Here is a 24,387-nt window from a genome sequence, read left to right on the forward strand (position 1 = left end):
CATTGTGATGTTGTTTATTCTATTACTCTTGTTCTCTTCTGCTTGCTTTCTTTTTTCTTTCTCAGCAGGTGATCCAGGTGATTGATATATGCATTTTTTTTCTCTGCCCGTTCTGTTGGTTTTTGTCTTTTGCCCTTCTCCCCCGTCCCTCTTCTCAGCTGTTTCTCTTTCCCTCTTTCTTTCTCCCCTTCTTTCCCCCAGTCAAGTCTGTCCCGTATTCAGTAAGTGAAAATAAAATAAACAATAAAAGGTGAATCAAATGGACCATTACGGCAAGGCTGGGATGGTCAATTTGGTAAAGTAAATCCGTTGGGCATCTTTCTTTGCCTTTAGACAACAATTCTGATGGCAAAAGAGCCAAACGGGACAGGCAACAAAAAAAAAAAAATCATCTTGTGATCTTTCAGGGTTTTAGATGTTGCTGAGCTGGTTGGTGCTTTCCTTATTTTTAAGTGTACCAGACTGTTGATATGGCCACAGCTAGAGTTTCTTCTTCCTCTCTGACAGGTTTGTTTTGGTTTCACAGCCCAATGATGGGCCTCCCTCACTTCCATCAACATCTTCTTGGACCTCATATTGAAAGTTCATGCGAAAAGCTAACAGTTCAGTTGAAATCAGCTTCAGATCTTTAATCTGCTTAATTCAATTATGACACTATTTCCTGGTGAACTGTCCAATTACTTTTCAAAAGGAAGAGTATCTGTATCAACTACCGTCTGGTGGCCTTCAGACTGAATGCAGGTTTTAAGTATTTCGGCAGGGACTTCCTTTTTCAGACAGCGAAGTTACGTCCATGTGCTGCCGATTCAACTCAATTTTATTTTATTTATATAGCACCAAACAGACAACAACAGTCACCTAAAGCTGCTTTATACTGTAAGGCAAAGAACCTACAATAATAAGGATGTAATACTTGTGTTAGAGCTCCTCAATTAAAGTCTACACTTCAATCACATTTGGACTGCTTGGTTTATAAACCACTGTGGTGGTGCACACAGGCAAAACTAGAAAAATTGCGCCATTGTCTAAAAACTTATGGATTGTCTCTTAGTCTGTTTCACTTCAGCTAACTGGAGCCCCTGAGTTGAATTTCTCGATCAGTTTGTGTTTGTGGTGTTGGCATCTTTGGAGATTCGCACTAACAGAATCTTCAAGAAGTCTGAGCTCCAGTTTTGGTGGGTGAAATTGTTTGATTTTTTTATCTGTGCCTGTGTGATGCCATCATACAGAAGAAAACATTTATTCTTCCTTTGCAATGACATGCTATGGTGTTGCTGAGGTAAGTGTGGTGCGGCTGGAAAGACTTTCTTTTTTCCCCCTCAATCTCAAAACCTTTTTAACACTGAGACACAATACATATTTTAATGGGAATATTCTGGTAGTTTCCACAGAGGAAGATCTGTTGCTTTAATACAACTTTGACAAACAACCAAAGACAGCCACAAACATACAGAATCAGCCTCGTGCTTGTTGTGTAGGCTAGTATCTAATCAACACACTACCTGCTTTAAGTTTCACATAAAAACTAACCAAAGTTGAAGAAAAGTGATAAAGAAGAAAACAAAAGCTTGAAAAAACAAGCTGTGAGCCAGCTGACGAGCTCCGTGGACACAGCGGCAGCATCCTTCCATGACCGTGAGGAAGAGGAGGAGGAAGAGGAGGAGGGAGAGGTCAGGGAGGAGAGGGAAGGAGGAAAAGGATGTAGTCACTCCACCGACGCCCTCATCTACTTCCCTCCCCTCCTTTTCCTCCAAAAACCCCAAACAAAGCAAACGGTTCCTGCTCTGGCATGTTCCCAACAAAATCCATCTGCCTCCTTTCTCCCTCCTCCTCCCTCTTCATCTTCCTTTTCCTGGACAAAACCACATTCATCTGTGGTCCAACTATTTACTTCTAACAGCTAAATCTACATGCAATGTCTCACGACACACACAGATTGTATACCAATCAGAAATGAGATTAAACCCCCTCTGATGAAGTGGTTTATAAAAATCTTAAATGCATTTACAGTGGTCATGCTGTCCATTAGATGGCAGCAGCGCACACGTGGACAAACCCACGTCCTATTGTGATGCAGAGCGAGGAGACTGTTGAGCCAAACAGTGAAGGTGAAGAAACAAAAATAAAAGCTGGGAGCTGACGTCCTGCTAACAAAGGTCATTTACAGGCTCGCTTAACCTCTACATCTACAAAAAGGCCAATTCTTGAAACACTAGTTTTCCAATGTTTCTTTCCCTCTTAAAAGGTTTTTGCTTATTTTTTAGCTTTTTATTGCTTTTGATCTGAAATAAATCACAATCACAAAAACAAAATAAACAATATGACTCTTCTGTTAAACCAGCTTAAATGTGATTAAAGGGTTTTTTCAGCTGCTCCTATTCATGAAAATAAAATCTGATTGAATGCAGACAAACTGCTTCAAAACACGTGTGTATCTACAGGACGGTGACAATACATCTACAAACATATGTTACATCTAAAATGCTTAGTTGTACACTGCTAACAGTATAGAATATGAATTCACTGGTCAATTTATTAGGCACACCTGCTCAGATGGTCGTTAACCGAATCAGCCAATCACATGGCACCAAGTCTGTGCATTTAAGCAGGCAGACATGCTGAAGACGACCTGCTGAAGTTCAAACCGAGCATCAGAATGAGCAGGAAAAGTGACTGGAAGGCAGCTAACTCAAATTACAACCAAGGTGTGCAGAAGATCATCTGAATGCATAACATGAAGCAGATGGGCTAAAGCAGCAGAAGGCCACACCACTCCTACGCCACTCATGGCAGGTAAGACCTGCACAGGCTCACCGAAACTGGACAACAGAAAATGAAAAATGGTGCCTGGTCAACACGAAATTGGAAATTTTGACCACCGTGTAGCCATCCTATGATACCCACTACCACAAGCATAACACACCATGAAACAAATGTTAAAGGACCTCAAACTGGTTTCTTGAACGTGACATTAAATTCTGTTTTCTCAAACAGCCTCCAGAATCGTTAGGATGTGGTTGATCAGGAGACTTACATCATGCAGCTATCATATTGACCACAATTTCTATCTTGCATGGCAAGATTATACACAAAGTTGATGCTATGAAATTAACTGACCTCAATTCAAAATTTTTTGTAAAAGTTAAAATATTTCCCATCAGGCAACAATCAGAAATGGAGGAGCTGGAGCTCAGAGTCGAGGCTTTTAGATTGAGAGAGAAAAGTGAACTAAACTGTTTGTAATGGTAAGTTCTGAAAACATGTTTCCGTAATTTGATACCAGCTGTTGGTTGGAGTCTTCCCCCTATTTGCTGTGGGAGGCAAATATTCAAACTTTGCTTTATTTCTGTTACAAGAGAAGAGTAGAAATTCCTGTGAAGTACCTCTAAATATAGTCAGGCAACCAGAAAAGAAAAGAAAAAGAAAATTATGATCTGTCATATAACCCTGTTTAAAAGTAATAACATTTAGTTTTAACAGGGGTGTAGGATGGGTCATAAAAATATGTCCCAATAAATAAACACATCCCAAAAACGTTGAACTGAAGCAGGTTAACAAAACAAGGTTGTACCAAATAGGGCTGCCACAAACGATTAGTTTGATAGTCGACTAATCAGATCATGCATCCACTGGGCGTAAAACGTACAGCTTATTGCACCAGCATGCGTCTCCTCTTATATAGCTATCATTAGCTTACAGCTTGAAGTGTTTAAGGTATGTGCTAACTGAAAATAAAGACAAGATGATAGTTTATTAAACTTTTAAATGAAATTTGCAGATTGTCTCGGTGGAGTTTAATAAACTCAGCCGTCTTGTTCTTTCTATGTAAAATTTAACAGGACACTGGAGTAAATTCTCGACCATTTCACACTTCTGTTTAATCAGTTCTGTTTGACGTTTATTCAGCTGTGTAAAAACTATAACTTTAATCTCAGCCAAACCAATTTACTGAGGAACAAATAAAACACTGAAAAAAGCCAAACAATTACATTTTTAAATTATCTGAGTGACTTATATATCATGTTTAACCTGAGTAGGGGGTTTGAAAATAATGTGCCGGGAGATCACTGTTCTCGCCGGCTCTAGTGAGCCTTGAACCCTCTAGCTATTGAGCAGGTGGGTAAGAGACATCTCCGAAAACGTCGGAGCACTTTTGCAAATATGTGATGTCTTGATAAACTGAGCAGATATTTGAGATTTACACAGCTACATTCTCGCCTGAAAATATATTAAACGTTTATTTTGTGACCCAGAAAGAATAATAAGAGTAATATTAAAACTAAGTAGCTGCCGCCATTGTTGAAAACTGGAATTGGCTGGGCCGCTTTATGAACTCTAAGATAGGTTGGGCCACGAAGGATACACCCGACCCATTCTTCAAATCTGGGGAAATGAAGGACTCATTTTTCGGCCACGTTTGGGGGAGTCTTCGAAATTTGGACAGGCTTCATCGTGTCGCTGTAACGTAATTGGCCTACAAATGCGGCATCCAAAGGATGCGGCCGCTAAATTTGGACACAGCTATGAAACCGGACACTGCTTCTTCTTCTTCGGGGTTTAACAGCAGCTGGTATCCCAGGACATGTAGTGCTGCCATCTTCTGTTTCAGTCCGTTATTACACTCTTAAATACTACCACTTATTCCTGCGCCTTTCGGGATCTTACAAAGCGTCAACCGACGCGTCGACTATTAAATTAGTCGTCAACGATTTTAATAGTCGACGTAATCGTCACTAGTCGACTAATCGTGGCAGTCCTAGTACCAAATGAGGCAGAACAAACTGAAGTAAAAAAACCTAAAATTAAATTTTGTGGGGCACAACCTAGAGGACCTCAGGCTGTTAATATTTCCTCTAACCAGTGGGTCACCCAGGTGAGTAAAATGACACAGGTGGACGTTTGCTGGAGTTTGATTTCCCCACCTCATTGATGAACTTGATGCACTCTAGAAACATGTAGTCCTGATGGTGCTCGTTCACCACCCGCTCGTCGACAAAGTGCCGAGGCTCCAGTGTTGGGTGATCTGAGGAGGAGATTTGGACCGTAAGTGCACATGCTCAACAACGCGTGTCACTATGCACCTGAAGTACAGCAGTTTTAGTTCATTTTAAGTGTTTTTAAAGAAAAGAGGGGGAAAAAAGGCTACTTCCCTTCTTAATTTCATATTCATTTCAGGCACAGAAGGCCCACCCACTTATGTTTACGAGGGACAGCCAATCAGAATAAAGGTGGGCTTAAACTAGGAGGAGGTACCAATTTGTTATACAGACAAAGGGTGACTTGAAGGGCTGCTTCAAGGTCCAGGATAAGATAAAGAAGGATTATTTTAAACTGATGATCATGCAAAGCTACTATAAAAGAGTCCAAGTACAAAAATATGGAGCTGGAAAAGTTTAGTAGCGTCCTGCTGAAATATGGAAGGCCCTTCCTGAAAAAGATGTCTGGACGGTGCATATGATGCTCTAAAGCTTGTATATACCTTTCAGCACTGATGGTGCCTTTCCACTGATGATGAACCCACATACCATCAGAGGTGCAGGCTTTTGAACAGAGCGAGAGGAACATTTTTTTTTAATCTGTTTCAGTTAGTAGATGCAGTGTTTTGCATCATCTTCTGCCCACCTTTGCTTCTGATAAACCTTTGAGCCATGTTGCTAAAATCAAATTCCAAATAAGCTCCTATTTTTCTTAAAAATGTCAGTTTTCTCAAACACCTGAAGTGGTTTCTGTGTTCTAATTTGAATAAAATAGGGGTTTATACGATTTTTATTTACACTTAAAATCATTGCCTGCGTTTATAGAATCAGGCTTTGATATTAAAGTGAGCTTCAACCTTCACACGTTGAAGTAAATAATGCAAGTCTTGCAAGTGTTTGCATTATTTTTAAACTGGGTTATGAGTGGTGTTTTTTTTTTGTTTTTTTTGTTTTTTCTTAAAGTTTAATGTAGTTGGGGGTTACGAGTTAAGTTATGAGAGCACAGTCGTGGTAAAATAATTTAAAAGTACCAAATTTCAACTTGCATATGTACACTTTGAAGGCATGTAACTGTGAGAATATTTAAAGTATGAGGGTAAAACTGCTTCATTAAATAAAGTTACTGTACATGAAAAAAATCAGCTGATTCATGTGGGAGTCACTGATTTTTCACGCACTGACCCAGATATAATATGTTTACTGTTAGCAGCTGCAGTTAGGCTGGTATGTCTGCCTCTGATCGATAATGGACTGAGGACCCCTAGTGTACAGGGACAGTCACTGCACGACATGTATGCAAACTTAAAAAGCCTTCACATTTTCAAAATGTAGAAAATAAAAATAAATAAACAAATAAGTGTGTGTGTGTGTGTGTGTGTGTGTGTGTGTGTGTGTGTGTATACACACACACACCTATATGTATAGTTCAGCTTAGGTTTGAGAAATTTACTCATACTGTGTTGTCCTGAACTTCTTAAATCTTACAATCTGACAAATACTGCCATCGTCACCATAACAAGCAAAACTATCCATGAAACTTAAAAATGACACTAAAACATAATACTTTTATGCTAAAAGTGAACAGAAATGAGCAAACCCACATAAAGCAAATAAAAACGAATGAAAATACAAAGACCTTCTGACAACAGCTGCCCACTCAGCCAACCTCAATGAGACACTGTCTGACACCAAAATTGAGGATTATTTTCTTTTCTCTTTATCTAATTGACATAAACTAAAACTGCTAATTTACATCTGTCATCTCACATAAAAACATTACACCAATCAAATAAGACAAAAAACCATCAGATAGAAGTAAGATGGTCAAAGGTACAAGGTTTCAGCTGAGTCTTAAATGTGGGAATAGTAGACCGCTCCTTTATTGCCACTGGAAAACTGTTTGAGTATTTATTTCCTTTTACTGACACCGCAGTTTGTCCTAATCTAGAGCATCTATGAGGCACCTCACAGTTCCCTCTAGTGGTGGCCAATAAGTTATAATCTTTGAGGTTTGCATCATATGTTAAGTTCCACAGGAGAAAAGACACCTTTCCTGGAATAAGGTACATGGATCAGGTAGCTTCTTCCCTCGAAGCCACCAGTTATGTCATCCTTAGATGAAAAATTTCTTCTCACTTCTATCTCAGCTTGTAAATAATCATGAATGAGCTGAACAAATTGATTACTTTAAAGGATTTTTTTTTTTTTTGGAAATGGAGGAAATGAAGGAGTGCTCAGTTTAGACTTAACAAGCAGACTGGTCTAAAGATGTAGAGGAAATCTCATGTGCTTCCCTCCACAAAAACACCTGATGGCTCTTACCTATAAACTGGGAGCTGCCCCAGATGAAGGGGAGAAACTGGAAGTCATCCAGCCCCCAGACACCCTGACTCCCAGCCGGCTCCATTCTGTAGGTCTTCTGCAGTTTCCGCATCACTTCGAGATACCTGAAAACACAATCAGGACAATGTTCACGTGCATGTAGTAGGGATCAGTCTCAGCAGCGACTGTTTCATTCTGGCACAGGTCTGTAATAACGTCAGAAATAATGTTATTAGAAAGAGAAAGAGAGCAAAAACTATGGAGAGTGTAATAAAAGCAGGGAGAGTTTAAAAAAAAGAAAAGAAGTGCGTGGGGAGTATAATAAACAGTGGTGCAACGGATCAAAAATCTCACGGTTCGGATCGGATCAATTTCGGATCAGCAAAAAAAGAAAAAAGACAAATTTAACATTTACTTATTGAAGTATTTTTTTTCCTGTTAAAAACATTCAACTCAAGACTCATTCCACGCAATTATTAAAAAAAAATTAAAAATGATACAATATAGGGCAGTACAGTCTTTGTATCTACCACTCAATTCAATTCAATTTTATTTATAAAGCGCCAAATCACAACAACAGTCGCCTCAAGGTGCTTTATATTGTAAGGTAGACCCTACAATAATACATACCGCTCATTATGAGCGGTCACGGTCACGTAGCTGTCCGTTGCCCTGGAGGTCCACCCATTTGTAGTAGTTAGAGCAACAGAAGTTGCCTGGGACAGTTCAGCCATAACTTTAAACTTTTCCTGCTCATACATGCTTGGAACAATCTTGCCACTAAAGTTGACGCGCAACGACATATCATAGCGTGGCTCGAGCACGTTCATCATAGTTTAAACCCCTTGTTTTGGACAACTGAATACGGCCTCCCATCTGCAGCTAAACACCCAATAGCCTTTGTAATAGCTTTAGCCCGGTCGGACTGGGCAACAAAGGGCTGCTTAAATACCGCAAACTCCTCTGCTCCTCCACTTGGACCGCTAGCACTGACCATAACTATCGCTTGACAGACCCACCACGCGCACCATACGCATACTTTTTTTTCTTCTTTTTCAAATCTTCGGATCACGTGGGATCGGTTTGGATTATGGATCAACCGTGATCCGTTGCACCACTAATAAACAGGGAGCAGTGCTTTTTGGTAAATTAAAGTTTGTAACAAAATCAGATTTTTAAACCTGAACATTTACCATTGCATTAACAGCATACTGCAGTTTAGTGTGACAGCTCACCTGTTGAACACCTTAAAGACGATAGCGAGCTGATCATCCACCCTGAGCGCTCCAACCTTACAGAGACAGCAGAGGAACGCTGCGAAAGCTGCTTCATGACCTGAAGAGACAAACTAACATTAAACAGCTGCAGGATTAGTCTGCAAAGTGTGTGAGCTGCACTCAAACGCACCGCTGAGATCACTTTTCGGCATCTGACTACAGCACCAGGTCTGAGTTTTACTGCTGCTGTAGACCAGAGCAATGCTTTGGGCCAGCACTGATGAGACGATGCAAAACTACTAAAGAACAACAACAACAGCTGCAACAAGTTCAGGTGGAGCAACAACTTTTTTTTGATTTGTGGAGGAAATAAAGATCCGGTAGCAACATAACCAATCAAAGCTAACTGATAACTGGAGTGACATAGAGCACTGTTACCTGTGCCGTAGTCTATCCTGGTGGAGTTTCCCACAGACTCTTTGAGATAGACAGCAATCTCTGGAGCTGCTGCACGTTTATCAGCAGGGAGGACCACCGACACCAGTGCCTCTGCTTCCTACAAACAAAACATACAAATAAATTAACTGCTAGCCACAGCCCATGTGCATGGATGTGTGTTAGAACATGTGTGAGCGTACCGACCTGATCTAGTTTGGCGAACCAGGTTCTGTACGCCTTATTTCCGAAGCGTGACGGCTGGTCGACGGGAGGCGTCTCATTTATCCATCGGTCCAGAGTTCCCAGAAGATCCATGAGCTTCTCCACCGTCTGGGAAAAGTAACAAGGCAGTGACTGCAGCAGGACCATCGTGAGTCGGGGTAGATAACAAACCAGCTCAAGCCTGTTGGTTTCTCTAAAATCGAAATTCTTTATTTCAATGCTTTCTTCATTTTTGTTGCTCTTACTTGTAGTGTGGTTATATGTGACACATGCACGAGGCCACATTTTCTGGTTAACATCACCAAACTATCAGCTTGGCACTTTAAAATGCACCAAATATTCTCTACAGACAAAGTTTAACCTGACAGGCGTTAAATGACAGCTGATGCTCTGCTCTGCTGCGTTTCTCTTGCTACGCAGCAGATCTGCTGGTTTAGTATACAAAAACCAGCAGATCACGTACCTCAGACACTTTATATTCACATGTGAGCTTCTTTCCCTTCACACCTTCGTTCAGCGTCAGAATAAAGCCTATGTAGTCAGCGTAGGCCTGAAAGCAGAGAGGCAAGTTAAAAACACACATCAGACCAGTGTTCCAGCAGTATGGCATACATGTGACTGCTAAACATTTGATGTTAACTTGTCCTCCATTTTGGCAATGTGACAAACAAGGTGACAACGTAAGGTCAGTCACACAAGCCTAGAGAACAGTCTGCAACCATCTGGCAACTAGGGCTGGGCTATATCATACCGTTCACGGTAATACCGGTGTAATTTTGGGCAACGATAGGAAAATGAAATATCGCGATAGAATATGGGTAAAACACGCATGCGCAGTGCCTTTGTTTACATACGCATATGGCTGCGATGCAGAATGAGAAGAGCGAAAGCGGATCATTGAATGAAACAGATGAACCAGAATTAGTTTGTAAAAATGCTCCAACTTCAGTGGTGTGGAACTGGTTTAGCTTTCGCCCGTCAGATACGCAACAAAGCACTATTTTTGGTAGAGCATGCTAGCAGGCCGTCGTTATTACCGTGTTGTTTGGAAAATACGGCACACTTAAAATCAATCCTTTGATTTTTCTGAAAATCAACAGGTCCCCTTATAATCCCGTGTGCCTTATGTATGAATTCTGGTTTTGTTTACTGACCTCGAAACGGTTTTATGTACACGGCGCTCGAAAATCTGTCAAATGTTTTAGTACGACTTTGCTAAGCTACAAACACGCACCGCTTGATGGATTGTCGGAGCATTACGGCTATCGTAGGCAGGAGCCTCGCGGAGTGATACGTACAGTGCTTCAACATAATATTACCGTATTGTGTGTGTATAACCTCTTTTTAAGTTTTGTGGATAGTATACAAGGTTATGCTGAGGATCTGTCGGCCAATTTCCACTGGAAATGTCTTTTATTTATTTATTTATTTTTTGTTTCACACATGGTACAGCAGTAATTCCTTTCCCATACGCAACCTTTTGGTTAAACTGTCAGCAAGGAATTTGCACAACTTTAATGCACATAAAAAAAAAAAAACAGCAGCTTGTTTAAGTGAAAATACATTGATGGGGTTTTTGCACTAATAAAGTTGTGGAGTTGTAAAGTATTTTGTCTAGTGTCAATTATATCGTCAGTTATATCGTTATCACAAATTTTCAAATGTATATCGTGATAAATATTTTTGGTCATATCGCCCTGCTCTACTGGCAACCACTGGTGGCAATGAAAAATTAGTATCCTCTAACAGGTTTATTGAGTGTTTGCTGAAGTTTGGAGAATTGATTACTAAAGTCAGTCAGTAGGGCCCCCCACCAGCAACCATGTCATTGGGGAAAAAAACATGTGCTCCTTGTCAGATTTTATTAGGGAAACCACCTGGTGATGGATCTGGTTGCTAGCAGATTGCCACAGCTGCCGATATTTTTCATGAGGAGGACTTCTCTTCAAACACTCTGGGAAAAATCCTTTGCTTCCAATTTTGAGATCTTCTCCTCCTATATCAGAACTCATGTGAAGATTTTGTCTGAGTGGCGAGTGCTTGCGCCCTCAGTGCTGGCAAAGTAACCAAGGAGGCGACCAAAACTGGAAAATCACTGAATACTTGCTAACAAGTTTGTTGCAGATGACATCTTCCTCACAAATTACAGGCAACAGAGGCAACCTGGTAGCATCCAAAACAATCAGAAGGCGGTTTCTGGTGGAGTACCCTCTACAGCACCATCTTTGTCACCAATTTCACCATGTGACAGCCGAAAGCCTCCAGAAACGACTCACAGCCACACTTTTCCTTCATAGTCGATGGTTATATCACGTTCAATATGACAGACAACTCTCGAAGAAGACGCGTGCACACGCCCACAGGGAGGAACCAACCTGAGAGCGCTTCCACTTTCCCATGTCAGGCACCATGCTGATTTCTTTCTTGGGCACCATAAAGGTGAAGCTGGCCCCCTCCTCGGGGGCTTCATCTTCAGGAGTGGATCCTAAAAAATAATTCAGAACAGAGAATTTTCATGACATCAGTGCATAAATAAGTAATCCCCATGAGCCAAAAGCTCCGGCTGCACACTGCTCTTAACTAAACTTCAACCACTCGAGCTGATAAGTGATGCACCAAAAGCTACAGTTCCTCTAATGTCCACTAGAGGCTCCATAAGCAAGCCAGTCCCCTAGAGTCAACATCTAATTTCACCCTCTTGTCCTAATATGGTCACGTTGGCCTCAAAAACCTAAAATGGGGGCGAATAACAATGAGGCTGAGTCAAAAACCAGTGGGTGTTTCCATCTTTTCTATACAGTCTGAGATGTAAACCTGCACTCTCTGTAATGTCCAGCAGGGGGTGGCTCCAGGTTGCAAAGATTAGACTGTATAGCCGTTTATGAGAAAATAAGCCTACTTCAGTCTTGATTTATGATCTGAGTAAACACTTTCCCGATGATGTTATGGACTCAGTTACCAAAACAAACATGAAGTTTATTTAGTAAATGTTATCGCCATTTAGAGTCAAAAATCAATCGCTTTCTCACTTATGTTTGGTGACAGCCAAAAAGTTAAACTCAAAGCATCAAAAACAGATTTTTGAACTAGTGGGTGACATCACAGTTACATTAATCTTTTATATACAGTCTATGGTTAATGCTCTTTCAGCTGCTCCCTTTAGGGATTGCCAGAGCTGATCATCTGCCTCCATCGAATCCTCGTCTGTCACACCAACCCTCTGCACGTCCTCCTTCGTTTGATCCACGAATCTTCTCTGTGGTCTGCTTCTTTTCCTTCCATGTTTAACATCCTTTGTCTCCCACACGTTAAACCTGATCGGTCCCTCTGATGTTCTCCTTTCTGAACCTGTTCATTCTGGTCAACCCCAATCAAAATCTGAACATCTTCATCTCTGCCACCTCTACCTCAGCCTCCTGTTCTTTTTTGTCATCGTCACCATCTCCTAACCATACATCACAGCAGGTCTTACTACTATCTTGTTACTATTTACTTTCACTCTTTTTGCTACCCTTCTATCACAAATCTCCGACACCAGTCTCCAACCTCTCTTCAGTGTTGTCTGGTGCTTTGTATGGTTGACAACCAGGTATTTAAACTCATCCATCTTCACTACTTTTATTCCTTGCAGCATCATCGTTACACCTGCCCCTCCTATTCGCACACATGTATTCTTCCTCTTCTCTCCAGACCCTCCTGCACCTGTAAACATTATAGTCCACAGAGACCTGTGCATCAACATCAGGTCTTAAATAATCAGACCCCATCTTATCTTAATGACCTTGTAGTACCATATCACCCTATTAGAGCACTTCGCTCTCGCACTGCAGGCCTACTTGTTGTTCCTAGAGTATTTAAAAGTAGAATGGGAGGCAGAGCCTTCAGTTTTCAGGCCCCTCTTCTGTGGAACCAGCTTCCAGTTTGGATTCGGGAGACAGACACTATCTCTACTTTTAAGATTAGGCTTAAAACTTTCCTTTTTGCTAAAGCATATAGTTAGGGCTGGACCAGGTGACCCTGAATCCTCCCTTAGTTATGCTGCAATAGACGTAGGCTGCCAGGGATTCCCATGATGCATTGAGTTTTTCCTTTCCAGTCACCTTTCTCGCTCACTCCGTGTTAATAGACCTCTCTGCATTGAATCATATCTGTTATTAACCTCTGTCTCTCTTCCACAGCATGTCTTTTATCCTGTCTTCCTTCTCTCACCCCAACCGGTCGCAGCAGATGGCCGCCCCTCCCTAAGCCTGGTTCTGCCGGAGGTTTCTTCCTGTTAAAAGGGAGTTTTTCCTTCCCACTGTCGCCAAAGTGCTTGCTCATAGGGGGTCATATGATGGTTGGGTTTTTCTCTGTATCTATGAAGCGCCTTGAGGCGACTTTTGTTGTGATTTGGTGCTATATAAATAAAATTGAATTGCAAATAAGCTCAAAGACGACCGCTGATGTAAACCCACCTTCAACCCGGAAGTACCACGGTTCTTCTCTTAGCGCCCTATTATCATAAGCTTTCTCTAAATCCAAAGACACAGTGAAGCTCCTTCTGACCTTCTCCATCAATACTCTGAAAGCAAACACTGCATCTGCAGACCTTTTTCTCTGCTTGAAAGGATATGCCTGTTCACCGACATTCAATACCTAGTATTAGTAAAGTAATTTAATAATCTTTCCAGTGTGTTTTCAACAACTTTATTCAAGCACAGGAATCGAGGTCCCCTTTAAAGACGACACTAATCAATGTGCTGACTCCGGTTAGCAGCCAGAAAGTACTGAGTACTTTTTACTCACTGTGTGCAAGCTGACACCTCACACACAGCCAGGTAAGGAGACTGTGTCTCTGTCAGACTGTGCTAAAGTCTGCTAACATCACCGTATTTGCGCCACAGAGTTCAAATACAACCAGCCCAGGTGGAGAACCTGCAGTCAGTGAGTGTGGACAACTCTTGGCTTCCAGGTTCATCTAACAGCCCTTAAATCAAACCCTAAAGCCTCGTTTCTAAAGGTCACTGCCTTGAAAGCGTCAAATAAACATCACACGACACACTGCTGACGCCGAGCACGAGCATCAAGCCGAGCTTTACCTGACTGCTGCTCTGTTTCCGCCATGGCGAGCCTGACAGTCTTCTTCGTGGTGTGTTTTCCCGGCAGACTCATTACTCATGGCTCAGTACTGCCCCCACATGTTCGCATACTGAGTGGCACCCCAAGATTTCTCAAATTGTTGAAAATCAAACTTTTATCTTAAAGTACATTTAATGCTTTCGTATAGTGGAGGTAAAACGAGAAACTAAGAGGTTACATCGAATTTGTACTTATAAGTGCGCATAACTGCTACTCTGCCACTTATTTATTGCATCTGGGGCAGCCGGCCACCCCGGCTCTTTTCCAGCTGAGTAACTTTAGCAGATAAAGCACTGAGCAGCTGCAGAGAGGCTGTGCAGTCAGGCTACAGCACCGCCCGCCTGACGGATAAAAAAAAAAAAAAAAAGCTGTGTAAGATCGTGGTGGCCGGACTCTGTGCTTCATTGGACTGCTCTCTGTGTTTTTGTGGGCGTTTCTACCTCCGACTGCAGAATGTGGGGCATTTGCAGCAGATCTGTGGTGAGTAACGGCAGCTTTAGCGGACTGACTGTTGGTTTGTTTGTGTGTCCCCCACCCCCCGAGTTCAGCTTTCACCCTCTGACAGAATTAATGACATCCACGTTAATTAATTCACCCGAGACTCGATTTTTTTTCTGAGCTAGAGTAAGTTAATTAGCTCGCTGCTGCTACTAGGCGGAAAATTCTGTTTGTTAGCTGTGGCTAATATTTAACGCACCGGCAATTACAGAAGTGGGTGAAAGGTGAATTTAGCTCAAAGACAGTGGAACACCAGCGTGACTGCAGCTTTAAAGATACCTTTAATGTAGTCCAAGCCTGTGTAAGTTGGATTAAAAGCAGATGCTACAACATAAATACAATAAACCGATGAGATTAGCATGTGTGCACACCTTTTAAACACATTAAATACTCTTTGGTTGAATCATAATCTGGTTTTGTAGGTTTGCTGTTGACCCTCTGCTCATTATCCTGTGATGTTAGTTTTCCCCATGAAACTAATATGCAAAGCTGTAATAACTACAGAGGTATAAAGCTGGTGAGCCATACCATGAAGTTATGGGAAAAGGTTGTTGAAGCTGGGTTAAGGAGAGAGTTGAGGATCAGCAAGCAGGAGGGTGACTTCATGCCAAGAAAAGAGCACTGTAGATGTGAGGTTTGCTTTGACAGTGTTTATGGAGAAGTGGCTATAGAGAAAGCATATGATAGGGTGCCAAGAGAGGAAATGTTATAGTGCATGAGGAAGTCAGGAGTGGCAGGGAAGTATGGGAGGATGGTGCAGGACATGAATGAGGACAGCGAGAGGTGGTGAGATGTGCTGTGGGAGTGGCTGATGATCCGCTGTGGCAGTCAAACCTTTTGTCTTAATGTCATTTCTCTTATTTCTCTGTTAAAGGTGGGGATGATGAAGACCTGCGGTTTTGTGAAGACCAGTTTCTTGGTCAAACCAGTATCAGCCACTCGAGCCGCTGGCCGATACTTCACCCACCAGAAGGGGCTGCCATGCCTGCCTGTCCCCACTTTGCAGCAGACCTGTGAGCGATACCTTGCCGCCCTAGAGCCCATTGTGGAGGCAGACGAGCTGAAGCACACCAAAGGGCTGCTGGAGGAGTTTCAGCGAGCTGGAGGGCTTGGAGAGAGGCTGCAAAGGGGTCTGGAGAAGAGGGCATCCAAAACTGAGAACTGGGTGAGCTCAAAAAGGGGACCTTGTTTTTGGCACTCTGGTCCTTTAAATATATTAAACTAGACTTATGGTGCTTATTTCCACCTCCATACTCTCATTTGTGGACTCTGCTAGAGTAGCTTTGTTTGAATTTCAGTTCAAAATAATACCCCTTTTTCTTACTTTGGGCTTTTAATTCTTCCTCTGTGTGAAATAAGTCAGATTTCACTTCCTCACACTCCTCACAGCCAACTTTCTTCTGATTGGCTGACCCCTCTCAAAGAACAGGAGGGTGTGACTTCTGTGCCTGATTTGACCATATTAATGATATTCCTGTATGACATCACACAGACCTAAGAGTAGAAAAAAACTGACTGTCTAGAGCAGTTTCTTCTCAACCTTTTTTATGCAGTGTTGATGTCAGACGTCCTGCCTCATCTTAGTTTTTGTTGTTGGTGAGGAAGAGGCTAAGGGGTCTTTCTGTAAGATCTAATATTTCTTCTTTAAAGGAAAATCTGATAACAAAGTTATTTTGTGTCCTTCTTCTTGGTGTGTGATCCACTCAGTGCCTATCTGTGTGTTTGTCTCTCTTTAGCTGTCACAGTGGTGGGTTCAGGTGGCTTACCTCGACTATCGTTTGCCTGTGGTCGTCCATTCAAGTCCTGGGTTGGTTTTGCCTCGCATGAACTTCAGTGATAAGAAAGGACAAATAAGGTGATCACATGCAGCTTCTTCCAAATGTCAGAGTCTCTTTATTGCTCTGAATCCCAAACAGGTTTTCGGTGTCTCTTTCCCTGCAGTATAAAGTCATGCACCTTGATTTCCCTGATGATGACTGAATTGTTTGTTTTTACAGGATCTGGTTGGACCAAATTAATTTTGTCCATTTTTTTTTTTGGCTTTTTGAAAAAAAAAAAAAAGATGCAACAAATAGATTTTGACTAAATGTCATGTTTTTAGACTAAAATGTGAACGCCACTGAACATGTGGTGTTTAGGGTTAGGTCTGAATCCATGTGTCCATCATAAACACATTCAGTTCAGTCATTGAAGTAAATAAAAGATGTGGATCTTTGAACCTTCCTTCCTTCCTTCCTTCATTCCTTCCTTCCTTCCTTCCACCCACTCATAAGCTTGCATCATCTTCCTCTTCTTCTTCTACTCTTTCGTCTACTTTTTCATCTACTTTTTTATCCTTCATTTCCTTTTTGTTCTCACTCTCACTTCCTCATTTCCTCTCCCTCCCTTTCCCCTATTTTTTCCTTCTTTTTATTTCATCTTTCCTTTCCTTTACTCCTTTCCTTTTTTCTTTTCCCTTGTCAAAGTTTCATGTTTTTTCAGCATTTTCTTTGGCATACCCTGTGAATCTCTGGGCTCCTGTCACTGAAACTCAATAGATTATATTGATCTCTGTCTATCTGTCTTCAGGTTTGCAGCTAAACTGATAGCAGGCGTTTTGGACTTTAAGACAATGATTGATAAGTGAGTACGTATTTTAAAATGTGGTTTTTATTCAGTTATGTTCAGCAGGGATGAAATTTTATATTTTAATGAGATAACATGATCCTGAATACGTTTTAATCAGTCAAACCGAAGCATGCAGTAAATGATAGAATATTTTTCTTTCAGTGAAACTCTTCCGGTCGAGTACCTGGGAGGGAAGCCTCTCTGCATGAATCAGTACTACGAGGTGCTGTCATCATGCCGGATCCCTGGTCTGAAGAGAGACTTGGTGGTGAACCACGCCAAGAGCTCACGACCCCCCAAACACATCACCGTAGTGCACAACTTCCAGGTAAGCAGCTCGCCTTCTGCAGCCTGACGTTAGAGATCAGCAAACACGGTAAACTCGAGTTTTCCAGAGTACACTCGGCACTTTCATGGGTCTGAACGGAGCAGCCACGTGAAACCTGTGTGGTGTTCTGGCCACGGAAACAGGCCGGCAGGCTATGTTTGAAATAACAGATGTTCAGAAGTCCAACTTTTTGTGCGATGGTTAGCATCTTCCTCTGCCTTTTGTGTGCTACCAAAGGTGCCTTTGACGGTGCAAAATGTTTCGTCGACATTGTTGCGTTTGTTGGGGAGAAAACTTACAAACATACAGTGCAACACTTCAGAGTCAAAATTGCACACAAAAAATCAGTGAGGACACGAAAGGTGAACGGCGTTATACAAGGGGACCGCTGTAGTTATTAGTTTGAATTCTTTTTTTCTTTTTTTTTAATATATATATAATTTTTACTTGCTCTTTTAAAAAAAGAAGGATTTCCCGGAGGAACCTACTTGAGGGATTAATAAAGTTTTATCTAATCTAAAACCACCGGGGCTGAAATATCAAAATGCATAGGCTATGTATTTTCTCTGCTTCAGATTTTAAGATTTTGAGTGAACACACTCATAGCTTGATTGAACAGTGATGTGTTATCTTTATCACCTATCCTGACTGGTGATAATAAATGAAACTAGATGAGTAAAGCGATCCTGGATATGTTAAACTTGCTTTGTAGTTGGCACATCTGAGCGAGCATGGCCTTTAGCAGTCCTGGCACTGCTTTACGCATTTTAGAAACAATAGAAAAGCACAGTCAGTCAGTCAGCCATCCTATTTATTAAGAGTCTAGCTGCTTGCTGTTGTTAGTAATTAATTTTAAGGCTGAGAGTTTTAAACACTGGGACCTTTTTGGGGGGTTTTTTCTTCACTGCATCCACCATTAGGGGGCGATATTCAGCTAATGCCATACAGTATTCCAGGGTTTGTTCCAGGCTATTAGCCTGCAGTTAGCATTACCCCCTAATACATTCTTCCAAAGTAGTAATATTTATATAGGTTTGCAGATCTATACCCACAGACATAAACCTTTTGTGATTCATATAAAAGGAGGAACTGAGCGCTCTTCTAGTTTCAGGATCATTTCCTTCATCTTTTGCATTTTTGATTCATAAAAAAAAAACAACTTTGACTGGGCTTGTTTTTAAGAAACAAATTAGTATATTAATCACTTGTGATGGATGAATGTTTGTATGTCACCCTAGTAGAAAGATTAACAAATCCCCCAAAGTTACCACTCTAGCACTTTTGCTTCCTAATTTAAATCAGGAACTATTCAAAGAATGTGTTAGACACAGGTCTGGACACCAGCTTTTGTTGCATCTGCATCTGGCAGACTGATTTCTGACTTAACCTCTTTCTTCCACTTGGATCCAGTTCTTTGTGCTGGACGTGTACAACAGCGACGGAACTCCGCTGACTGCAGATCAGCTCTGCGTCCAGCTGGAGAGGATCTGCAGTGCCTCAGCAAACTCCAACTCGGAGCCTGTCGGCATCCTCACCACGCAGCACCGAGACTCGTGGGGCAAAGCCTACCTCAACCTCATCAAAGGTGAGCCAACAGGACGCTGACTGTGTTATGAGAGCTGCTAGTCTGTGGAGCAGTTTAGTCACTTTTTGTTTTGTGTGTGCAGATAAAACCAACAAAGAGTCGGTGCTGGCTATCCAGAGGAGCATCTTCACACTGTGTCTGGATGGAGCGATGCCTCGGGTGTCTAATGAGCTTTACCGCAGCTGTGCCGCCATCCAGATGCTGCACGGAGGAGGCAGCCAGTGGAACAGTGGCAACCGCTGGTTCGACAAGACGCTGCAGGTGACCTGCACGTGCATACAACAGTGATCACAAAAGACAGCAACAGCCTCATTAGACAGCCTGCACGCCAAGGTGTCTGTACATGCAGATGTTTCTCTCTCACTCAGCCTAAATTCAGCTTGAAGTGTTGTAAGAGAAACATCAGTATTACAGAAGAGCCTTTAAATCCCTCAAACTCTTAACAAACAACAAGTTTAACTGAAGGAAGGTGGCTGTATCTTAGACTGCAGGACAGTTTTAGCTGAAAAACATGAGTGGATGCATGTTTTCATGCATCAAGACATTTGATGTTTCTGAACCTGTCTCCTGCAGCAAGGCCTGGTTTCCTCACCCTGGTGGTTTGGTCTCTCTTCAGTGGGCTTTGATGTTTGATAAACTGGAACTGTGGTTACTGTAATAATAATATAATAAGGCCGTTAAATCCCTCAGCAATAGAGAAAACGTGCAGTGTTTTCCTTAAATGTTTTTTCTTCTCTCTTCCAGTTCATTGTTGGAGAGGATGGGGCGTGTGGAGCAAACTACGAGCACGCTCCGGCTGAAGGTCCACCCATCGTAGCCCTGATCGACCACGTTGTAGAGTACACGTAAGTAGGTCACAGATTATCTTCAGTTTATTTTCATAGAGGAACCCTTTAGAGCCTCTGGTATGGGAATGTTCACCACAGCGTGATTGGACATGTTTGAAAGCACTACATTTGTTTCAGTTGCTCTCTGCAGCTCAATTTCCATCTCATCCACTCATTCAGATTTCTTTTTCTGGTGTAAACACAGAGTCTGTGTATGTTTTGTTTTCTCTTTGTGTTTACAGGAGGAAGCCTGAGATGGTGCGGTTTCCCATGGTGCCTTTACCCATGCCGCGGAAATTAGACTTCCACATCACGCCGGATATCAAGAAAGACATCGAGGAGGCCAAGAACAGCATGAACACGTGAGGGCAGCATTTGGGATGAGTATCATGTTTGGGCAATATTTTATTTTTTCAGGACAATATTTGTGTTAACCCAGGTATAATTTGATATAGATTTGAGCAGTTGTGTGTAAAACAAACATAAAGAGATAACCTTGTTCAGTACTGACATGTGAATATGAAAAAGCTAACATATGGGTTGTGATTTTTTTCTTTTCTTTTTTTTTTTTTTTCTTGATTTTCTTAACTTGTGTTTTTTTTCTTGGGGACTAAAAATGAATCCAGTTAGAAGCTTTACCCTCTTTATCCAAAGTTTTCTTCAAGCTTAATCTGTGTGACCTAGCTTATCTGTATTGGTAGGACAAAGCTAAATATACTGCCGCTTTAATACGCTTTGTGGCCAGTTTCACATCTCGCTGAGCTCAGCAGATTGTTTACAAGTACATACTGCCCTCTGGTGGGGCTTTTGTGCAGCACACAACAAGGCAAATGGAAATATATCATCTCCTTATGTAAAGGAAAGAAGAACATCTTAATATGATGATACTGAAAATCATAGTCTAAATACTCTGGTACAACAATGTTGTCCAAACTTGCTGACTGCATACGTGTTAACAGTCAGTGTAAATGTGACATCTTTCCCTTACAGACTAGCCCAGGACCTGGACATGAGGGTGATGGTTTTCGGACACTTTGGAAAAAACTTCCCAAAAGCCCACAAGATGAGTCCCGATGCCTTCATCCAGATGGCGCTGCAGCTGGCCTACTACAGGTGAGGCGCTGGTTGGTGTTAGTGCCTGGCTTTCTAACTGTAGCACAGAGGTTGGACTAGGGGTGGGTTTTTATAATCGATTTATCGATTAAAATCGATTCTGACTTGGATAACGTGAAATCGATTCATTAAAATCCTGAATCGATTTTTTTAATATAAATTTATTTTTCCCGAAATGCCAGAATCTCAGGTGAAAGATCACAAAATTTCAACAACCACCAAACAGCTAAGACAGTAAATGAGAGCGGGTACACGGATTCTGCACAAAGACTTAAACACACAGCGCGGACCCGCCGACGGATCAGAATCAGTGAGATGTCGCCTTTCTCAGCTGACGGTCGGGGTTGAAAGCCGACAGCTTGCTGATTCTGATCTGTTGGCGCTTTGTGTCCACGCCCTTTTTGCGCTGATCATAAAGCTGTTAGTTTTATCTCTCTCCAAACAATATTGACTGAACCAGCAGCAAAAGAAGATCCAAACTACAAATGTAAACTTTTTAAAATTATGCAGCCGTGTCTCTAACAAAACCGCTGTAACTTCAGAGTTAACGTTCATATGTTGATTAATGGTTTTCTTTCATTTTTGATGTACTGCAGAATATTTTTATAAATTCCCAGGTCAGGAAAATCACCTTCATGTTTTTCTGTGTTTTATCTTCAGCTACTTTGACACAAAGGCATCTGCTGTGATGCTCACACCTTTGATAAAGTCTTGCGTGTGTCAGCTTCCTTTTTATAGATAGAAAAATATGTAAATGTACTGATCTGAATTATAATATTTCTGACTGTCAAAATTTCCCAGATTTAAATCAAATTGAATTGAATCGAATTGTGGATTCGGGACCTTGTGAATCGGAAACGAATCGATTCTAGAAATCAGTGACGATACCCAGCCCTAGGTTGGACATCATATGAGCCATTGCTCTGTCTGTGTAGGGGCTTTTAATTTAAAAATTTACAAGATTTTCCCTGTTATTCCTCTGTGTGTCTTCTAGCCTTCTTTATCATCTCAGTGCAGCTAAACCCAGGTTATGTAAAAAAATTATTATTTTTTTAAAAAGGTCCTGCAAGATCCTCTTAAGCATCTCTCAGCAGAGAGATGATTTTGGGATGCTTCTGTAAACTGCTGTAATCGGTAGGATTACAAGTGTCATCTTTATTTAGTTTCGTTCTTATATGAATTTAATATAAATATAAATTCTTCTGTAAATCTTAAATCTTAATTAAATTAACTATGTCTTCTGAAGTGGAGCTGTGACTGAACATCAGAGCAGTTTAATTCCTCATTTTTGTTCCTGGAGGTAAAATATCCTCTCCTCTCTCCTTGCAGGATGTACCAGCAGTGCTGTGCCACATATGAAAGCGCCTCCCTGCGGATGTTCAGACTCGGTCGTACTGATACGATACGATCAGCTTCACGTGCCTCAGCCGCCTTCGTCAGAGCCTTTGACGATCCCAGCAAACAGGTCGGCCACCAAACTGATCATACAGCGGCCAGGAATGAATGTTTTTATTTGATTTAATGGCTTGTTTAAATTCAGGTTTTATTAAACTAGACTCGTTAAATGAATGTGAGTCAAGTTTAATGCAAGTTTGATTTTTCCATCTTCTTCCTGTTTACACAGAACTCTGAGAAAGTGGATCTCATGGAGAAGGCTGTAAAGGCTCACAAGTCATACACTAACATGGTGAGTGCTCACAGCACTGGGACTGTAAAAGGTCCAGCAATGAGCACATCTCTGCAGTGACAGTAGATGTGAGGCGAGAGTCACATCTACAGTATGGGTGCAGAAAGTGAAGGGACCTGGATATTTAGTGAATCCACTGGAAAAAAAAAAAAATCATTGCTTTTGCTCTGTCTCTCCTTCATAGGCAATCAGTGGTCAGGCCATCGACAGACACCTGCTGGGTCTGAAGATGCAGGCCATCGAAGAGAACCTCTCCGTCCCTGATGTCTTGAAAGACGCCGCCTACACTAAAGCCTTACACTATCGACTGTCTACCAGTCAGGTATACAACAATATTCTGAAGCAACACATGCAAGTAGAAAATGTGACCCTGCGACCTTGGCGGTTTCATGTATATGTAATTCTTTTTATGTAACTTGAGCAACACAAACTCCAGATGAGTTGAAACATCTAAACGTCCTGCAAGCTAACCTCTACTTCTTATATCTTCAAAAAGGTCCCATCCCAGACCGACTGCGTCATGTGCTTTGGCCCTGTTGTCCCCAACGGGTACGGTGTGTGCTACAACCCCATGAACGACCACATCAACTTTGCAGTGTCTGCTTTCAATAGCTGCAAAGAAACAGCCGCAGCACAGCTGGCTCAGGCAGTGGTGGACGCGCTGCTGGACATGAGGACACTGCTGGAGCAAGCGCCGAGAGCCAAACTGTGAGGCTCCAATCGAACGTTTCCGGAGATGAAACAAATGCTGCAGTGAGACAGTCGATTTGTTTGATTTATGATGCACTTTAAATGAGACTGAATCAGTGAGAACTGCTGTCCTCCACATTTCTAATGATTTTATGATGTTACTAAAAAATAAATAAAATAAAATAAAAAATCACAGAATGAGTGAAGCACATGTTTACAGCATGAAAATTTAACTGTTTGGTGGTTTTGACTGGATATTTCACCATCACATGATCACCTGATCAGACCGAAAACCAACAAGTCAAAACTCTTTGAATCTTTAAAAAAAAAAAAAAAAATTAAAGCTGCAAGCAGCGTTATGAGGGCCCTCGCACCGCGGCGCGTCGAGCCACGACCAACACCTAAAACCAGCACGTCCGATCTGATGTCACATTGATGGAATTCATGCATTTAACCACCAGCTTACTTTTCATCTCGGTCAATCATGATTATTATAGTCATCCTACTAGGTGGCGCTCTAACCAATACTGACAAGTGGCATAGCAAACATTTCCGAGCTCAAGTCTCATCATGCCTGCGACCTTCCGGAGAGATTGGACATTGTGTTTTTGAGTGACAGCAGATTACTGCTTTTTGGCGAGTGACTGAAACTCTACGTGCCGCCATGACCACCCTGTTTCCCTGAACATAAAAAGCTTCGCAATTTAACATCACAAAGGTCTTTAGATTCCACACACTGGAGATTGGTTCAATATGATG

At 41.7% G+C, this 24,387-nt stretch overlaps 2 protein-coding genes across 2 annotated transcripts in view; one reads left to right on the plus strand and one right to left on the minus strand.

Annotated features, from left to right (window-relative positions):
• Nucleotides 1-14,326, minus strand: part of ptpa (protein phosphatase 2 phosphatase activator) — a 30,499-nt gene extending 16,173 nt beyond the window's left edge. The window contains exons 1-8 of the mRNA XM_085357917.1: nt 14,254-14,326; nt 11,551-11,660; nt 9,639-9,725; nt 9,158-9,283; nt 8,954-9,071; nt 8,534-8,633; nt 7,299-7,423; nt 4,923-5,023 (exon numbers count right to left, since the gene is read on the minus strand). Coding sequence (XP_085214043.1) covers nt 4,923-5,023; nt 7,299-7,423; nt 8,534-8,633; nt 8,954-9,071; nt 9,158-9,283; nt 9,639-9,725; nt 11,551-11,660; nt 14,254-14,326 — 840 coding nt within the window. The remainder of the gene's footprint in view (nt 1-4,922; nt 5,024-7,298; nt 7,424-8,533; nt 8,634-8,953; nt 9,072-9,157; nt 9,284-9,638; nt 9,726-11,550; nt 11,661-14,253) is intronic.
• Nucleotides 14,327-14,584: 258 nt separating this feature from the next.
• crata (carnitine O-acetyltransferase a) lies at nt 14,585-23,783 on the plus strand. The gene is made up of 14 exons (XM_085357919.1): nt 14,585-14,773; nt 15,666-15,956; nt 16,528-16,646; nt 17,360-17,413; nt 17,561-17,726; nt 19,137-19,311; nt 19,394-19,572; nt 20,056-20,156; nt 20,381-20,500; nt 21,129-21,251; nt 22,581-22,716; nt 22,876-22,938; nt 23,123-23,260; nt 23,435-23,783. The coding sequence occupies exons 1-14, from the start codon at nt 14,747-14,749 to the stop codon at nt 23,648-23,650; spliced, it is 1,908 nt and encodes a 635-aa protein (XP_085214045.1). The 5' UTR covers nt 14,585-14,746; the 3' UTR covers nt 23,651-23,783.
• Nucleotides 23,784-24,387: the final 604 nt, after the last annotated feature.

The sequence above is a fragment of the Diplotaxodon limnothrissa genome, linkage group LG7, assembly GCF_057381915.1.
Source record: "Diplotaxodon limnothrissa isolate DT_005_m linkage group LG7, D_limnothrissa_male_GT1.1, whole genome shotgun sequence".
In the NCBI taxonomy this organism is placed as follows: Eukaryota; Metazoa; Chordata; class Actinopteri; order Cichliformes; family Cichlidae; genus Diplotaxodon; species Diplotaxodon limnothrissa.